We start from the raw sequence: 15073 nt of genomic DNA, 5'->3' as shown, positions 1-15073 counted from the left end.
ACTATTATTATCCCCATTTTACAGATGAAGAAGTTGACTGTTAGGGCTCAAATATATTATTAGTGGCAGGGCTGAATGGCTAACACCAGTTTCTGCTCTTAAACACTATGTTCTGTTTTTTTCCCATCCTGACATACCAACAGGTGAGCATATATATGTTGTCAATAAATTAGAAAGTAATTTGGGTCCAACGAATAAAAATACCTTCAAATAACTAAAAATGTCTTCTAGTAACTGTCTCTATTCCCAGCTTCTGCCTTCAAACCACTAAAACAAAGGTAGACTGAGTGATTAGACATACAGTTTACTCCGTATTTTTTCTTAATCTTAATTCTCAGTTATGTAACTTGAAATAAAAATAGTTAGCATAAAAAAGGGTCTGCTCAGTCCACAAAGTAGACTCTCAAATTGGACCAGAGCTGAGGATGTGAGGTTCCTGACCTGGTCATCACACAGCACAGGAGTAAGCAAAGCAATCTAGACAGAGCTCAGATTTACCATCCCATAGCATACTCCAACCCTCACTGTATTTCGGAGCATGCTTTGCTTAAACATTTCTCCAAAACTATTTCTTAAGATACTTTGAAGTTCATGAAACAAATCAGGTTTTCTGGACAACATAAGAGGGCTTATTGCAGTAGCTTCACTTAGTATGACCAAAATTTCAAGTGCGTTACATTTGTACATATTCACCATATTTTTTTCCCCTTGATCTTTAAATCACCTTGTGAAGCTGCTGCCTGGGCATTGTGGTTTCTTGAAATGATCTTGGTGAAAAAACAACTTATTATGGTTAATCAATTTAATTAACTCCTCCTGTTAACGGACCAGAGTTGCCGTTCTCTAGTCCATCCAACTATGATTCCTTCAACGGATGCAAGGTCTAAACAGGTAAGTGTTCTATCTCCTACTCTTCTTTGTGAGGAATCTAAAAGTAAACCACTGTTACCGAAAAGCAGAGGACCTGGGTTCCAGTCCCACATTTGTTACAGTTACTTGTGTAACTGACATTATGCCTCCTTGCACCGCTGAAGTGGGCTGGACAGGAAATGTTTAAAGTCCTTCCCAGCTATAAAGTTTTAATTCGTAATTTAAATTGTTGTTTTCGATTGCAAGTTAAATGAAGAACATTAGAGGTAGACACAGGTTCCCTATGAGTGACAGTAGCACTTTTAATTTCCCTATTGAAACCTATCACATGACGGGAGGTCATATTAAATTGAACTGGCATTTCCTTATGCTCCATCTGCTACCAAAATGTACTATTTGTAGTTCAGGCAGCAGAGCGGTTGAAAAACACCAGATTTTCTTGGCACTTCCTGCACGTATGGCACATAGATGAGTATGAGATTATCCTCAGGAAAATACTGCAAATAATAGCTGTCAATTCTTAGCAACTAACAACACGCATTATTAAAAATAAACACAACCTCCCATCCATGAGTTCCACCTCACAAAATGTGTCTTTTGTTTCTTCTGACTCTTATATGTGAACCAATATTTTTTACATGGGCTCCATAATATTTCTGCTGCAGAATTCAAAAATTACTAGATCTCTAAAATCTACAGATGATCCCCAAAACTTCTGTTAGCCACTTGCTACGATCTTGCCAGAGATGCTAAGAGTAGTGTAGTCAACTGGTTTGAGTTTCATACACTTTTCCAGACAATCTTGCTGTTTAAGGGTCCACACAAATAAGAGCTTAATTTCTCTGGATTCTAAATCTTTGGGAAGTTGACCAACACGCATGAAGCAGTCTTTCTCCTCCTATAGTTAACACATTACCTAACACATTAATCTTTTAAATTATTGCTTGGGGTCCTTTTGTCCTCGATTTAAACCTATCTATTCCTTTAACTGCTTGTATAATTCCCAATTCTTCCCCCTCTTACAATTCTATGCTCTACTTTTCTGAACGTGGTTTTATTATTTTTCTGTATTTTCTGTGGTATTACATTTTAATTCCTTGAGAAATCAGATAATACATAGTGTTTGTGAATTATGAAAAAAGTTAAAGCAAAGGTAACCCTCCTCAAGACAGGGCAGCCAAGAGAAAACGCAAAAAGCTTGAAAATTTTACTGCATAATTAATGTGAACTGACATGACATCTTCAATTAGACTCAAAGACCCTTAGGACTGAGAGAATCTAAACTCCTTATCTTACAGATAAGAAAACCAAAACCCAGGAAGAAGCTAAGTGACTCGCCCTACATGATACATCTAACTGGATACATTTATGGTCTTACCCATAAAATTACAGCATAAAATTACACGTTACACCTAGGATGGTTCTTTTCACACTGAAAATAGCCCCATGAAGTCTGTTTCCTAAACACATGCAGGCAGCCACAGTGGCTAAATCCCACATCTGTGGAGTCATTCTTTTAAATCAAACCCTTACCTCAGAAATTCTGAGATAAATGCAACTGGTATTAGGGGAAATGGGAGAGAATAAGAAAGGACAATACTCCAGAATGTTAGATTCAAGTCAGAAGGTAAAAAAGTCACATATAATCCAAAATGACTCTTGATACATTTAAGTGTATCACAGATACACTTAAATCACGCAGAGAGTCCAATATTTACGTCTTTATTCATTGGGAAGAGACCAACGGCTTCTCTTAATGAGTCCAGCACAGCTAGGTTTTCCTCCAGCAACAGAATAAGCCACTTTCTTTTGTTTACCGTCAGATGAAATACCTGTTAGAATTGAAAGAGTTGGTTGCTCCAAAACCACCTACCTTTAAGCAGTGGACTAGCATCTGCCAGGGTGAGATACTCACCTTTAAAGAGGGGCTCAGGAAAAGAAACGGAAAACCAGGATCCTACCTCTGAAACTATCCTTAAAAAGGTACCTATTCTCACTGCACAGGACAGCGGGCCTCATGCTCTATTTAACTATTTAACTCATTTCTCTTCCACTGCCTTCTTGATTTTGCCTAGTAAATTCAGGTGAATGTGTGCCATTCAAGGTGTATATGATCCAATTCCATTGTATTGATATTTCCCTCTTCCCATATTTGCATATGAATAGAAGGATCTGGGTTAGACACAGGATGTGTAAGTATTACAGGGGAAGTAGATGAAGTGTGGACACAGGCTCTGATGAGAAGGGCAGGTCAGGTGTAGTAAAGAGCCATAAAGCAGCCTGAGGACTCACAGGTAAGTGAGGAGGGTTGAAGGGAATAGACAGATCACTTTCTATGGGACAGAATTTGTTCCAAAAGTAATTTTTACTATGTTTGTGATTTTTCCTTGGATTGGATTTGATGGACACATTTTAAGCATTGCAACACATCCCATTCTATTGATTTTTATTTTTTTTATTTATTTTTGTTGTTGTTGTGCCCCACAGCATGTGGGATCTCAAGCTTCCGGACCAGGGATCGAACCTGCACCCCTTGCATTGGAAACATGGAGTCTTAACCACTGGATTGCCAGGGAAGACCCCATTGTATTTATTTTTAAATCCATATAGACGGCCTATACCCTCAAAGCATATAAGTAAGCGTATAACTATAAAATTCATACTCTGAAAGAGATTAATCATGAGAATATTTTTCAGATAAAGACTTGATCATGGACAAATGACCTTAGAGCAGAAATACCGAAACCAATACTTGGAAATACATTCTACAAGTCAGTGCTCCAAGCAGCAGGAAAACCAGACTGCTACCCCTTGAAGACCTGCCACAAAGAGCCATGTGGAAAAACCGCACAGAGAAATGGTGATTGTGAACAAGAGTTCTACCTCAGTATGAAAGACTTTTGGCTGTGTTGGACCGTTAAGAAAAGAAAGGTTATGCTCATTAGAAAGTTTACCTGTCTCGAAGCAAATAATTACTTCTCTGCTAACATAACTTCCATGTCAGTGTAACCAGTTCCTACAAGTATAAATTATCTTAATTGCATGCAGATAAAAATCTGTGTTTCCTGAACAGTGTTCATCTTAACTCCATTACTGGAGTCAACCTAAAGGAAACTTAAGTCTCTGGGCTTGCATAGTGTGTTTGTCTCTGGCCATGATGAGATGGTCCAGATTCACACTGATTGACAGAGGGTTTCCCCACCAGGTCCTCTCACAGGACTCCAAGCATTTTCACAACTTGACCACACAAAAGAACCCCCAGTCTGCTCCTGCTATTCCCAAGACAAGTACAGGAACGCCTTTCTCTGCAGTCCTTTCATAATATTGTGTCTGTACAAACACAGGTGTCTACAAAGCAATTTTTATCAACTTTGCTTTGAATATTCCAAAGAACAGCAGTGATCTCAACACTCCATCCATTGTCTCAATGGATGGGAAAAGCTACCCATGAGAGACCATAAAGGAGGGAAAAAAAAAAACCCAAATATATGTTTATTAAACTCTTCAACAGCAACACAAAATACTTGTACTGGAGAGAAAATATATTTTTTAAACCACAAGGCACGTCAAGTAAAAATGCGTAATCAACCTTAATTAGATTCCTTCATCAGTTGACAATGTAAATGGATGGAAACTACTACTCAAATATTCAAACCTTCATTTTACATGCAAGTGGCCTCCAACAAATGATAAAGCAATATTCCCGTGTGAGTGTGAGAGATTAAAAGGAGGAGTCAGATTCCACTAGTCCTTGCTTGGTTTAACTGCCCAGCTTTTAGGGAGCTATTTTATAAAAGCGGGACTCGCCCTGATAAATTAGTGAACAGTGCGAATGTCAAAAATTGCCTGCACTCAATGAAGCTCTAGAGCACTTCGGAGCCAGACTTCAAAAAATGACTCCTTAAAAAAAATTACGTTGTGACAATGGTATCGTTTAAAAAAAATAATAAGGATGACGGTGATGATAACTGGGCAGGAACCACTGCTGCTGCCTGCCTCCTATGTAAGTTGCCCGGCTGAAGGTGGTTAAGTTAAAGCCAGTTCTCCCCTATTGGAGGGGCGCCCTGGCAGCGGCGGAGAGCCACCCGGTTTCCAGCTCCCTGTGGGCTTGACGGGACTGGGACTGGGATTGGCTTCCACGAAGCCCCGGGTGGCTCAACGAGGCGCTCTAGCTGTCCCTCACCACCTCCCTCCAACACAGACCCCAAGTGAGAAATGCAACTCCCGGAGCACAATGACAAGAAAGCACACAAAAGGAGCAAGGCAGCCGCTCCCATCCTTACCTTTGACTTGACTTTCATACTCGGCTATGATCTCTTTGTCCTTTTTGAATCTGCTCGGAGTGGACATTATCCAGCTGTTCTGGGTTTGCTTTCAGCGGGCAAGTTCTGTTCGAGGGTCACCGACCAGTCTCCTCGGAGAGGCAGAGAGTTGTACTCCCACACGCCGGGAACCCAGAGGCAGCACCGACAGGAGGGAAAGGGGGAGGGAGAGGAGGAGGAGGAGGAAAAAAAGGAGCGAGCCGAGGACTAGATTAACCCGGGCGCTGGCACCATACTCTCCGGATCGAGCTGCCGTCGGTGATGCTGAGGGGAGCCCAGGGCTCGGGGCCGGAGAGGCCCGGCGCGCCAGCAAACTCCAGCAAGCGAGTGGTGGGGGGCGTCTCCCTGCCCACCCCACCCGGAGCCCGTCCACTTCCTCTACGACCGCTGGGCGGACGCGGGAATCGCGCCGGCGCTCCGCACCATTGTTAGCAACCCGCACGGGGCGCGCGGGGCAGGGCCAGCCGGGGAGGGCGGGCGTCGCGACTCTCCCTTCCTGCTCCAGCCGCCGGCTCCGGCGCTCGGGGGTCCCGCCCGGGCTGGGGATGCTACTGCCGCTCCTCCGTCGGCACACACGGTTGCTACTGCCCCGGGCAGGCAAGAGGAATCGCGATCCTAAAGCAAGTCCCGGGCGCCGACCGCAAGGGCGTCTGCCGCACCGTAAGAACGCGTCCTGGGCACAGCCCCGGCGGAGTTTAGGTCTCCACCGCCGGCGCCTCGCGGGGCCTCTGCCTCCTGGGCCACCGTGCGCCGAGGCTGTCTCTTTCTCCCCCGACCCCCTTTCCGCTGCTGCCCCCAGGAGGCCGCCGGCGACAGACACACTCGCACACGCACCCGGAGGAGCCGCGCCCCCGGAGGCCGCAAAGTTGCCGGCACGTTCACGGCCCGCAGCTCCCCGGCACCTGGGGAGCGAGCTACGGGCGGCAGCGGCCGGGGCGGCCGCGCGGGGCTCGGCGAGGCGGGGCAGGGCTCACGGGAGGGGTCGGCTCGGCAGCGCGTTCCCTTCTCCGCCCTCGCCCCCTCCCGGCGCGGTGAGGAAGCGCCGCGCTCGTCCGGGAAGATGGACGCCTCTTGTGGCCAACCACAGCCCGGCCCTGCGCGTCGAGCCCGGCGGCCGTGGGCAACGCCCCCAGCTCCTCCCCGAGCTGCGCAGCCCCAGCAGCTGGGAAACCCCTCCCGACCCGGCGGTCTGTCTTTGGCCGAGGGCGAGCGCTGTGGTGGGGCTCTTTTAAGTGTACAGTGGGGAAATCCAGACTTTGGATGTCTCCATGGAAGAAAAGGATGTCACTCCAAGATGTCACTCCAAACCCCAGAAGGAACACTGGAGACTGAATTGTGAACGTCTTGGCTGTTAAGAATCAAAGAAGAGCTAAGCTGCTTGATCAGGCAGAGAAAAATACCCATCTTGAACACCATTATTCTCCCCATCCTAGAAGCAGCTGGAGGGGGCTAGGATGGCGGGAAAGGCGTGGTGGGGAAACAGGTCACACTTAGGATGTCACCAGGTTTTGACGGACACATTTAGCGTTTGGGACCTTCCTTCTCCAATATTATGGGCCTGATTTACCAAAGTGATTTGTCCAAAGGCGTGTCCAGTATCAAATGTTTTCCCTGCTAGATCTAAAGAAGAGTAGGGACTTCGAGACTTTAATCATTCATTCATGTATCCAGTGATAACATTTCTTACTGCGAACCAAACACCAAGTAAGAGCTAAGGATTCAGAAAGTAGAACCCTGCCCTAAAGGATCTCACGGTCTATTGTTTTACAAAGTAATTACAGGCGGTACTGTGATGCTATAAGAGAGGTACTGCCGGCTTTGCGAGCCCTGAGGAAAGAAAAGTGGCCTGCGTAAGAGGTTTGGGGAGAAAGGCTTCCCACAGAAGTGGTATTTGAACTGCATTTAAAGGGTGAGTAGTAAGTAGTTTGCCACCTTAGAGAGGGAAAGTGTTGCATTCCACGGAGAAGAAGGAGAATCCTACTCTGGGAGAATTGCAAATGAGTTACAGGATGCCCTCCTCTAAAATACCAGATCTCTGATGGGAGGTGAAAAATATTTTTAAAATTTAAATATATGTGTGTTTCAAGTGGTAGTGTGTGCACGTTGTTTTAAATTATATGGCCTTTTAAAATTTAATTAAGCAAATCTTTTTAGTTTATAACGACAGAATAGAATGTACAGAAAAAATGTAAAAAAAAAAAAGTTTTGTTTCCATTTTGCCACACAGGAGGTTAACTACGGAATCGCAGACTGCCCTAATTTCACGTGGGGCTGTCTTATGTAAGAGTGTAGCGTGAAGAGCCAGGATATTCCAAAGCAGAGGCTGAGAAGGAAGGTCAGGGCCAACTGGGAGAGGCCTCCTGTGCTGAGCTCTAGGACACAGTTCTGCAGACAGCAGGGAGCCTTTTAAGTAGAGAAGGGTCATGATCACATACATGTTTTATGAAGATAACTGTTGGCAGCATGGAAGGATGAGTTGGCTATGGGGGTGGAGAGACCAGAGGCAAGCAGCACACTCTGGCGATAATTGTAGTCAAATCTAAATGTGATTCATGTCATCCATCCATGGTGCTACTGGGATTTATTTCATATTTGCACTTGGGAAATACAACTTGGTGCAGAGAATGCAGCCCCTGGGAATGAATTGGTGGCTGAGTTTAGACCTAAAGCACCGTGGTAGTTACAAGCCCCAAAGACAGTGTACCCAGAGGTGAATCATATATCTGCGGCTTCCTAAGTGAGCGGATAAAAATTACTGCATCTCTTGGGGCCTCAGTCTCCTTATCTGTAAAATGGGTTAATGCCTAGTTCCTGGGACTGTTATAAGCACTTACTGAGATAATCCTTAAAAATTACAAGAACACCACATCTTTGTACCTACTCAGTTATCTTTGTTACTGTTATCTCAGTTTTAATCTTGGAGAGAAAGCTATTTAAAAATTGGAGACAGTATCTTAATCATCTCTGATTTTATCATAGTGCCCAACAAACCGTCAATAAACTTTTTTTTGAATGTTAATGTCTTAATATTAGTAAGCCACCATTTTATTGTTGTAGAAGGTTGGGTCCCAAATAAAACAAAGCATTTTGCATACATTCTTATAAGAACCCTACAAGGTGAATACTATTGTCCTCGTTTTACAGAGAGAATCTGGAAAGTTCAGTAAATGTGTAAAGTCCTGGCTGGGCCAGAATTCCAGCCCACATCTACTTGCCTCCAAATTGGGTTTTCCCAATTTGCTGTTCTTCTGCCTACGAACTTATGATTCCTTTAAACTTGTGAAGCAGGATCACATACAGTGAACTGTGTATGACTGATCGATGGTTTTCCCTTGGTGGTTTTCTTCTGATCCAGCCAATCAGTGTGATTCACAAGTCAGTTCTTCTTTTCATAGTTTTATCTCTTCAGGTTATCCTTATCTTTCCCATATTTTGCCTCACAAAGCTTATATGGAGAATGCCTATGAGTTAAAATCCAGAAAGCCCCCAAAAAGTCCAATTTGGGAGACAGTCAACTGAGTCTAATTCTGTGACTTTGCTCCCCCTTGTGGTAGCTGTTTTCTTAGCTATACAACAGGGATGGCTGCACTTTGCCCCCTAAAACCTACCCCTCCCCTGCCACACTGTCATTCTTTAGGGGCAAGTGGTGAGAAATTTGGAGCGCCTGAAAGTGGGACCCATACTGCAGATTAATCCACTCCATTATATAATATTCTCCTTTTAGGACCACTCCAAATTTCCAGAAGTAGAAGTTAATTCATTATCTGATCATAAACCCTGGGAGTAGGTAGGAGAACGTACCTGGCGCCTTGCAGCCACAAAATAAATCATGCACCTTACTGCAGCATCACTTTGTCCTAGTGGTAAATAATTTAAGTCATTTAAAAAGTTAAATACAAACACATTAAGGACTCAATGCCAAATCGACACAATTTTTTTAGTTATGGTTTTAGTGTCTAAGAATTTCATGTCTGAGGTGGACCAGTCTGCTACTCCTCTTCATATAAGGAAAACGTTCTCCTCTGCCCGTTGGGATGAAAAAGTTGATGAAGCCCGGCCAATATCCTAGGTTTTATTCTTGGATCCAGCCTAAGTATCAGAACACCAGCTGTTGTGCATGCATATCTTACATTGTCTTGACTCTGGACCCTTTAGCTTCTCAAATTGCTTGCAGTAGTGCTTTCCATGGACTGCATTTTGGTATTGTGTCCTGGGGCAGAGTTTTATAAAGTATGAGCTCACCCTTGATCACCTACATCAGAATCACCTTGGGAATCTGTTTGGAATTCAGACACATGGGAGCTCTTCTACACTTAAAGCCACACTTCTTGACTTCAATGTGCATACAAATCACCTGGCAATCTTGTTAAAATAAGGTTCTGATGCCTTCTGGAGTGACACCTGAGATCCTGCACGTCTAATAAGCTCCTAAGCCATGCCAATAATTTTGTCATAAAGACCATACTTGGAGGAGCAAAGACCCATAAGGTCCAAATTTTGGCTGAGGGGAAAGTCCTCCGGTGATTCTTATGCTTGAGAATATTTGCCCAAGGCCCAAGAGCTATTTTAAAAAAAGAGCATCCTTATAAAAGATTTGCTACATTTACTCAAGTGATGCCGATGACATTAAGATTTTTTTTCAATTTAATGTATCTCTAAGAAACTGGACTGTTTTCACCTTCAAGATAATAAAACGTTTAACTTCTTCATCTGTAAAATGGGGATGGATAATAATTTCCCTAATAGGTTTGTGGGTTTCGTAGGGATTAAATGCAAAATGTACATAAAGCACTTAGCACCAAGCCAGGCACAGAGTAAGTGCTACATAAATGTTGCTTGTCCTTGTCATTGCCATTATTGTTTTGGTGCAGAAAGTTAACTTCCAAGTTTACACCAAACTGTTGTAATTGTGGAGGACCTTATAGTGTGTTTATCTGTGTCTTATTTACCTCCCTGTTTAAACCTCCTATGCTAATTGAGAATTTCTTTGTTCTTAATAGGTTTGTTTTGTAGTTTATTGGTTTACTGTGTGTCTGTATTTCTGATACACTACCTCAAATTTTTATAGAATGATTTCTATAGTCTATTCAGTTCTAATCAACAAATATTTATTGTCTATTAAGCTGAACCATATGACAGTGCGGATATTTGACCATTTTTGACGTAATAAATGGCAATGCCGTATGACTCAACCCAATACTATCAGCTCACACTCTGCAATTAGTGTAAACAAAAGTCAATAATAAAAACCCACTTCCGAATATCCAAGTGAAGCCTCTGTTGAACCCTGCCCAAATCTAGGGAAATCCCATTCACTCATAGGTTGGATTAGTCCAGTGCAGTCTGCCAGGTAGTCAATCAAGAAATATTAACCACTGTTGTAAAAGAAACTTGGCCCATAATTTAACAGCAGCTTGTGGAAATGGACCATATAAATAGCCATTTTCCCTTTTCTGGCAACAGAGTAGTAAAGACAAGCTGTTAAAAGATCTTGCCAATTTCATTCTGATGCACTTTCCCTGGCAGGGAAGAGGGTAGAATGTTACAATAAAGATGAGTTTAGATGAGGCCCTGGAGGGGTCAATGCAAGAGATACTAAGGACAGTAGGAGAGAAAAGATGGAAAAGGAAGAGGTAAAGACACTAGTCACAGGGAGAGAAGCTGCAAAAGAGAACAATAAAATGAATGATTCTTCTAAAATGTTCATTTGTATAATTTAGCTCCCCTCCCCTCCAAAAAAATTCTTCTCCAATTTTCAAGAAAACTAAAGCTAAAATAAATCAGGACTTTTAAATGTCTGTAATTTTCTTTGAATAAAACTGCTTTATAATATTTTTAACCATCTGCTTAAAATCACATTTCCATTTTGCACAGATCGTTAAAATAGAATTTACTTTGTTTAATCTCATATTCATAACTTCCAAACACCCACACATAACAGTCTTCTCATCAGAGTTACTATTTTCTGCTTTGAAATCCTACTACGACTTCCCATGTGGCTGCTGCACAATATAAGCAGAATATGAATATTCAACGAGCCCATTCTGATGAAAGTATTAAATCCCATCACTTAGACAAAAGAAAAAAAAAAAGGTATTGTTACTCAGAGGAAAACAGCCAAAGTTAGGCGAAAAATGGCAGCTTCAACTCAGTTGTCAGATTCAGAGATGGATTAATATGTAGAGCAAATGCTCATAAAAAGGTTGACTGTACCGAGAAATACGTGCATCTCTAATGCTTATATTTTAGGAAATGAACGATAGACTCCTCCCCTTCTTGCCATTATACTTTGGCAGCAGACATTTTAAGACTGCCTAATTTTGTCTCGTCTTCTACAGAGAAACAAGTCTGCATACAGTTATTCCTCATTTTAGATATAGATATGCTCCTGGTGAGTATACCAGGGAAGGAGAAGGTTGGTAAATGGAATCTTATTTAAATATAATGGAGACCCTTGCTATTTAAAAGAATCTCAAGGTATAGCCTTTTGTAAATCAAAGAATATTTTTGGAAAACAATTATCATCTGCTCTAATTTTTTAATATAAAATTGAATTTTTATGTAGTAGGCCTTTCTTTAAAGCAGTGGTTCTCAAACCAATTGGAACCAGTGTTGCCTTTAAACTTTTAAAAATTTATTTATTTAAAAAAAATTTATTTATGTTTTGAGCAGTTTTAGGGTTACAGAGGGCAGAAAGCACAGAGAGCACTGGTATACCCCCTCACCCCTGCCACTTCCCCTTTATTAACACTTCCCTTATTATTAACATTTTGCATTTGTGTGGTACCTTTGTTACCATTGACTAGCCAATATTGATATATTATTATTAGCTAAAATCCATAGTTCACATTAGGGTTCACTCTTTGTGTTGTACATTCCATGGGTTTTGACAAATGTATAATGACTGCATTCACTAACATAGTAGCATACAGAATAGTTTTACTACCCTAATTGTCTCTTTTTTATAATAAATATTTTTGTAACACCTCACTTAACTATCCTAAAAGAAAATAAAATTTACCCACACTCATAGTTTTCTTTATGCAGTCAGTGTATTATCCTACCTGTAAAATGAAGGAGAAATAAAAACAAAGTAAATCATAATGAAGTGATATAAATTTCAATATGTAAATACTTGGACCCAACTACACGAGAGGGATTGAAGTAGTCAGATAAATTTAGATGTAAGAGAAGTAATAAGACCAGAAGATATTCCATACAAGATGTACAAACTTCATGTCAATTATATCTCAATAAAGCTAGGAAAAAAGATTTACAAGTCAAAAGTATGCATGAATGTTAGAATAAAAACTAGCATACTCAATATATATAAAAAAATACTGTGTGTTTAACAAGTAAAATGGAGTAAGACTAAAGTTTCAGATAACTTAAATCAATATTTCACATATATGAACGCCTGGTGGGATAATTCTTCATTGGTAGGAGACTGAGCTGGGCATTGTAGGACATCCAGCCTTGGACCTGTTCACTAAATGTTAACATCATCTCTCCTCTCTGAATATGGAGACAAATCAACTCCTGACATATCCAGAAGCTTCCTATGCATCAATTCAGCTTCTACTGAGAACCACTCTCTTAAAAATCTAATGCGATTACAGGACCTGGTATCACTACTGTCTCCTTGGGGCTTTTCTTCTGGAAAACTTTTCCTGCCTCATCTTCTGAATTTTCCTTAAAAGAACTCAGAATTAGATGCATGTCTGAAGGCAGGCATTCTTGACTGTGAGGAACTTTCACCCCAAGAGGTGTAATATGATCTGTTCTTGGGGTTTGGAAAAATATTATAATGTCTATATTCTTTTAAAATTTCCTTTTTTGTGCATTTTATATTTTGTAAAGTCTTACTACAGTAGTATATGTATATAATTTATTAAAAATAAACAGATATTGAAGTTGAATGCTCAAATATTTTTACTGATGGGGTTAATAATAAAAAAAAAAGTTTGCAGATCCCTATCTATAAATACAGTCAGATACAAAGTAGCAGATAGCACTTGTCTTTAACTTTGGTCATATCTGACATCCTTTCAGAATCCTGAAGTACTAACAGTGATCCTTACCTATTACTTGGTTAAGGTGCATTTGGGACAGACCTAGGATCCTTCATGATCAGCCTTCATGGCAATATAGCTTCACCTCTTACCATACCCCATCCCTTCCCTTGCTTCAGCTGCACTCCACCTCTCACTGCTCTTCAGATGCATTTTGTCTCTCTCACACCTTCACACTTCTGCACGCGCTGTTCCTTTGCTTGAAACTGTTGGGGAGGAAAACTTTTCCTCCACCCTCTTAGGTTCAATTTCTGAGGGCCTGTGAATTAAACTGACATAAGGCAGATTGATAGGAGAAATAAGGTGTATTTGTACGCCTACAGAGACTAACAAAAGAAGTAGCTAGCTTGCTAAATGGTTAAAGTTAGAGGCTTATATACCTAACTTAGTAGGGGAAAAAAGAGGGAAGAACAGCCTTCTATAGAAAGAACAAATAAATTTCTTTAGGAAAGACAAATGGGTTTTTAGAAGAACAAACAAGAGATGAAAAAGTCTGTGATAATGTTTGGTTAGGCAGGTGAGAGTGGTCTTTCTATCTTCTTCATGGCCATGAAACCCCCTGGAGAGGGGATTTATGGCAGCCTCATTTCCCAGAAGTTTCTGCTTTTAGTCAGGTAAGTGAAGCTCCAAGAAGGCTTCTTTCTGCATCTGTTGAATTTCAAATGTTTTCAGCTTAAAATAATCTTCATATCAACTCTGGGGTTGTGAGTGGGTCGCCATAGAATACACACAGTCATACACACGTGAGCACACTGTACCTGCCCCTCTCCCATCCTTTGCCTGGCTAACATCTCAACCTTCATAACTCACCTAGAGCATCATCCTAGAAAAACCTTCCCCCCAACACCTTCTCCCAGGCCACATTAAGTCCCCTTCTCATGTCCCCGCACCTCACCCTGAACCAGCACCTTGTGCTTTCTTTGGGCAGAGCACTTACCACTCTATGTTTTGATTTATCTATTTGTCTGATCACCCTTCTGATCTGTATGGTAATGGAGCATGCTTGAATACTGTTCCTGGCATATAGTAGATGCTCAATAAATGTCTGTTGAAAAACGTGAATGAATAATGACATCATTTGACAAATTGCATAATTTGGACATTGTGTTGCTCTTCAGTGGAAATTCCTTGTATCTGAGGATCTTCCTTCATTAATTTTGATGAAGTCAAATTATCAAAATGAAGAATGATGAATGAAAATAAAAGATGGAGCTATGACACCAAGAATGAAAGTAAGAAGATTGCGTTTTAGCTGAGACACCTTTAGGTGAAGTCTCTGAGAGTAAGATCTGCTAAGTTTGAGGCAACCACGGTGTAATGGAAAGAGCCCTGGATTTAGAGGAGACCTGGGCTTGGGTTCCAGTTCTGTTGGTTTGACCTTTCTGACCTTTTGTTTTCTTGCTTATGAAATGATGGAAAGAATATGTAATTTAAGAGCTGGAGAGAGAGAGAGAATGTATTTGAAATGATGTCATAAACTCTAGAGCTCTGTACAAAGTGTGAAGTGACCTGTGAAGGCAGCCCAGGAGAACCTGACTTAATCAGAGACAGAGATTCCAGTGTGTTCAGACAGTGGGAGCATCTCCTGTGGGGGAACATGGTGGGACATCAAGACCTCCAGCCATCCACTCGGGCTGGGAATGAATTCTTCAATTTCAAACTGGGTTCACTGGCTTCCTGGAAACACCAGCTGAGTTGCATAAACCCAGGGCAGCCTATCTGGGTGGAATTGGGGTTCCTAGATCCACTTGTTTACCCAGTTTGGGCACAGCAATAAGCTGTGGATTAGTACTACGGATCACAGTGGGG

The 15073-nt window shown here is 41.7% G+C and overlaps 1 protein-coding gene across 2 annotated transcripts in view; it reads right to left on the bottom strand.

Moving 5' to 3' along the window:
• SRGAP1 (SLIT-ROBO Rho GTPase activating protein 1) overlaps positions 1-5546 on the bottom strand; it is a 278584-nt gene extending 273038 nt beyond the window's left edge. The window contains exon 1 of one of the 2 annotated variants that reach the window (XM_067697213.1): positions 5154-5546. In XM_067697213.1, the coding sequence (XP_067553314.1) occupies positions 5154-5220 (67 nt within the window). In that variant the 5' untranslated portion in view covers positions 5221-5546. The remainder of the gene's footprint in view (positions 1-5153) is intronic. The other variant, XM_067697211.1, reaches the window with a different exon arrangement.
• Between the last annotated feature and the right edge of the window lie 9527 nt (positions 5547-15073).

The sequence above is a fragment of the Pseudorca crassidens genome, chromosome 11 (genome assembly GCF_039906515.1).
Source record: "Pseudorca crassidens isolate mPseCra1 chromosome 11, mPseCra1.hap1, whole genome shotgun sequence".
NCBI classification, from domain to species: domain Eukaryota; kingdom Metazoa; phylum Chordata; class Mammalia; order Artiodactyla; family Delphinidae; genus Pseudorca; species Pseudorca crassidens.
This window is presented reverse-complemented; position numbering and strand designations above follow the sequence as displayed.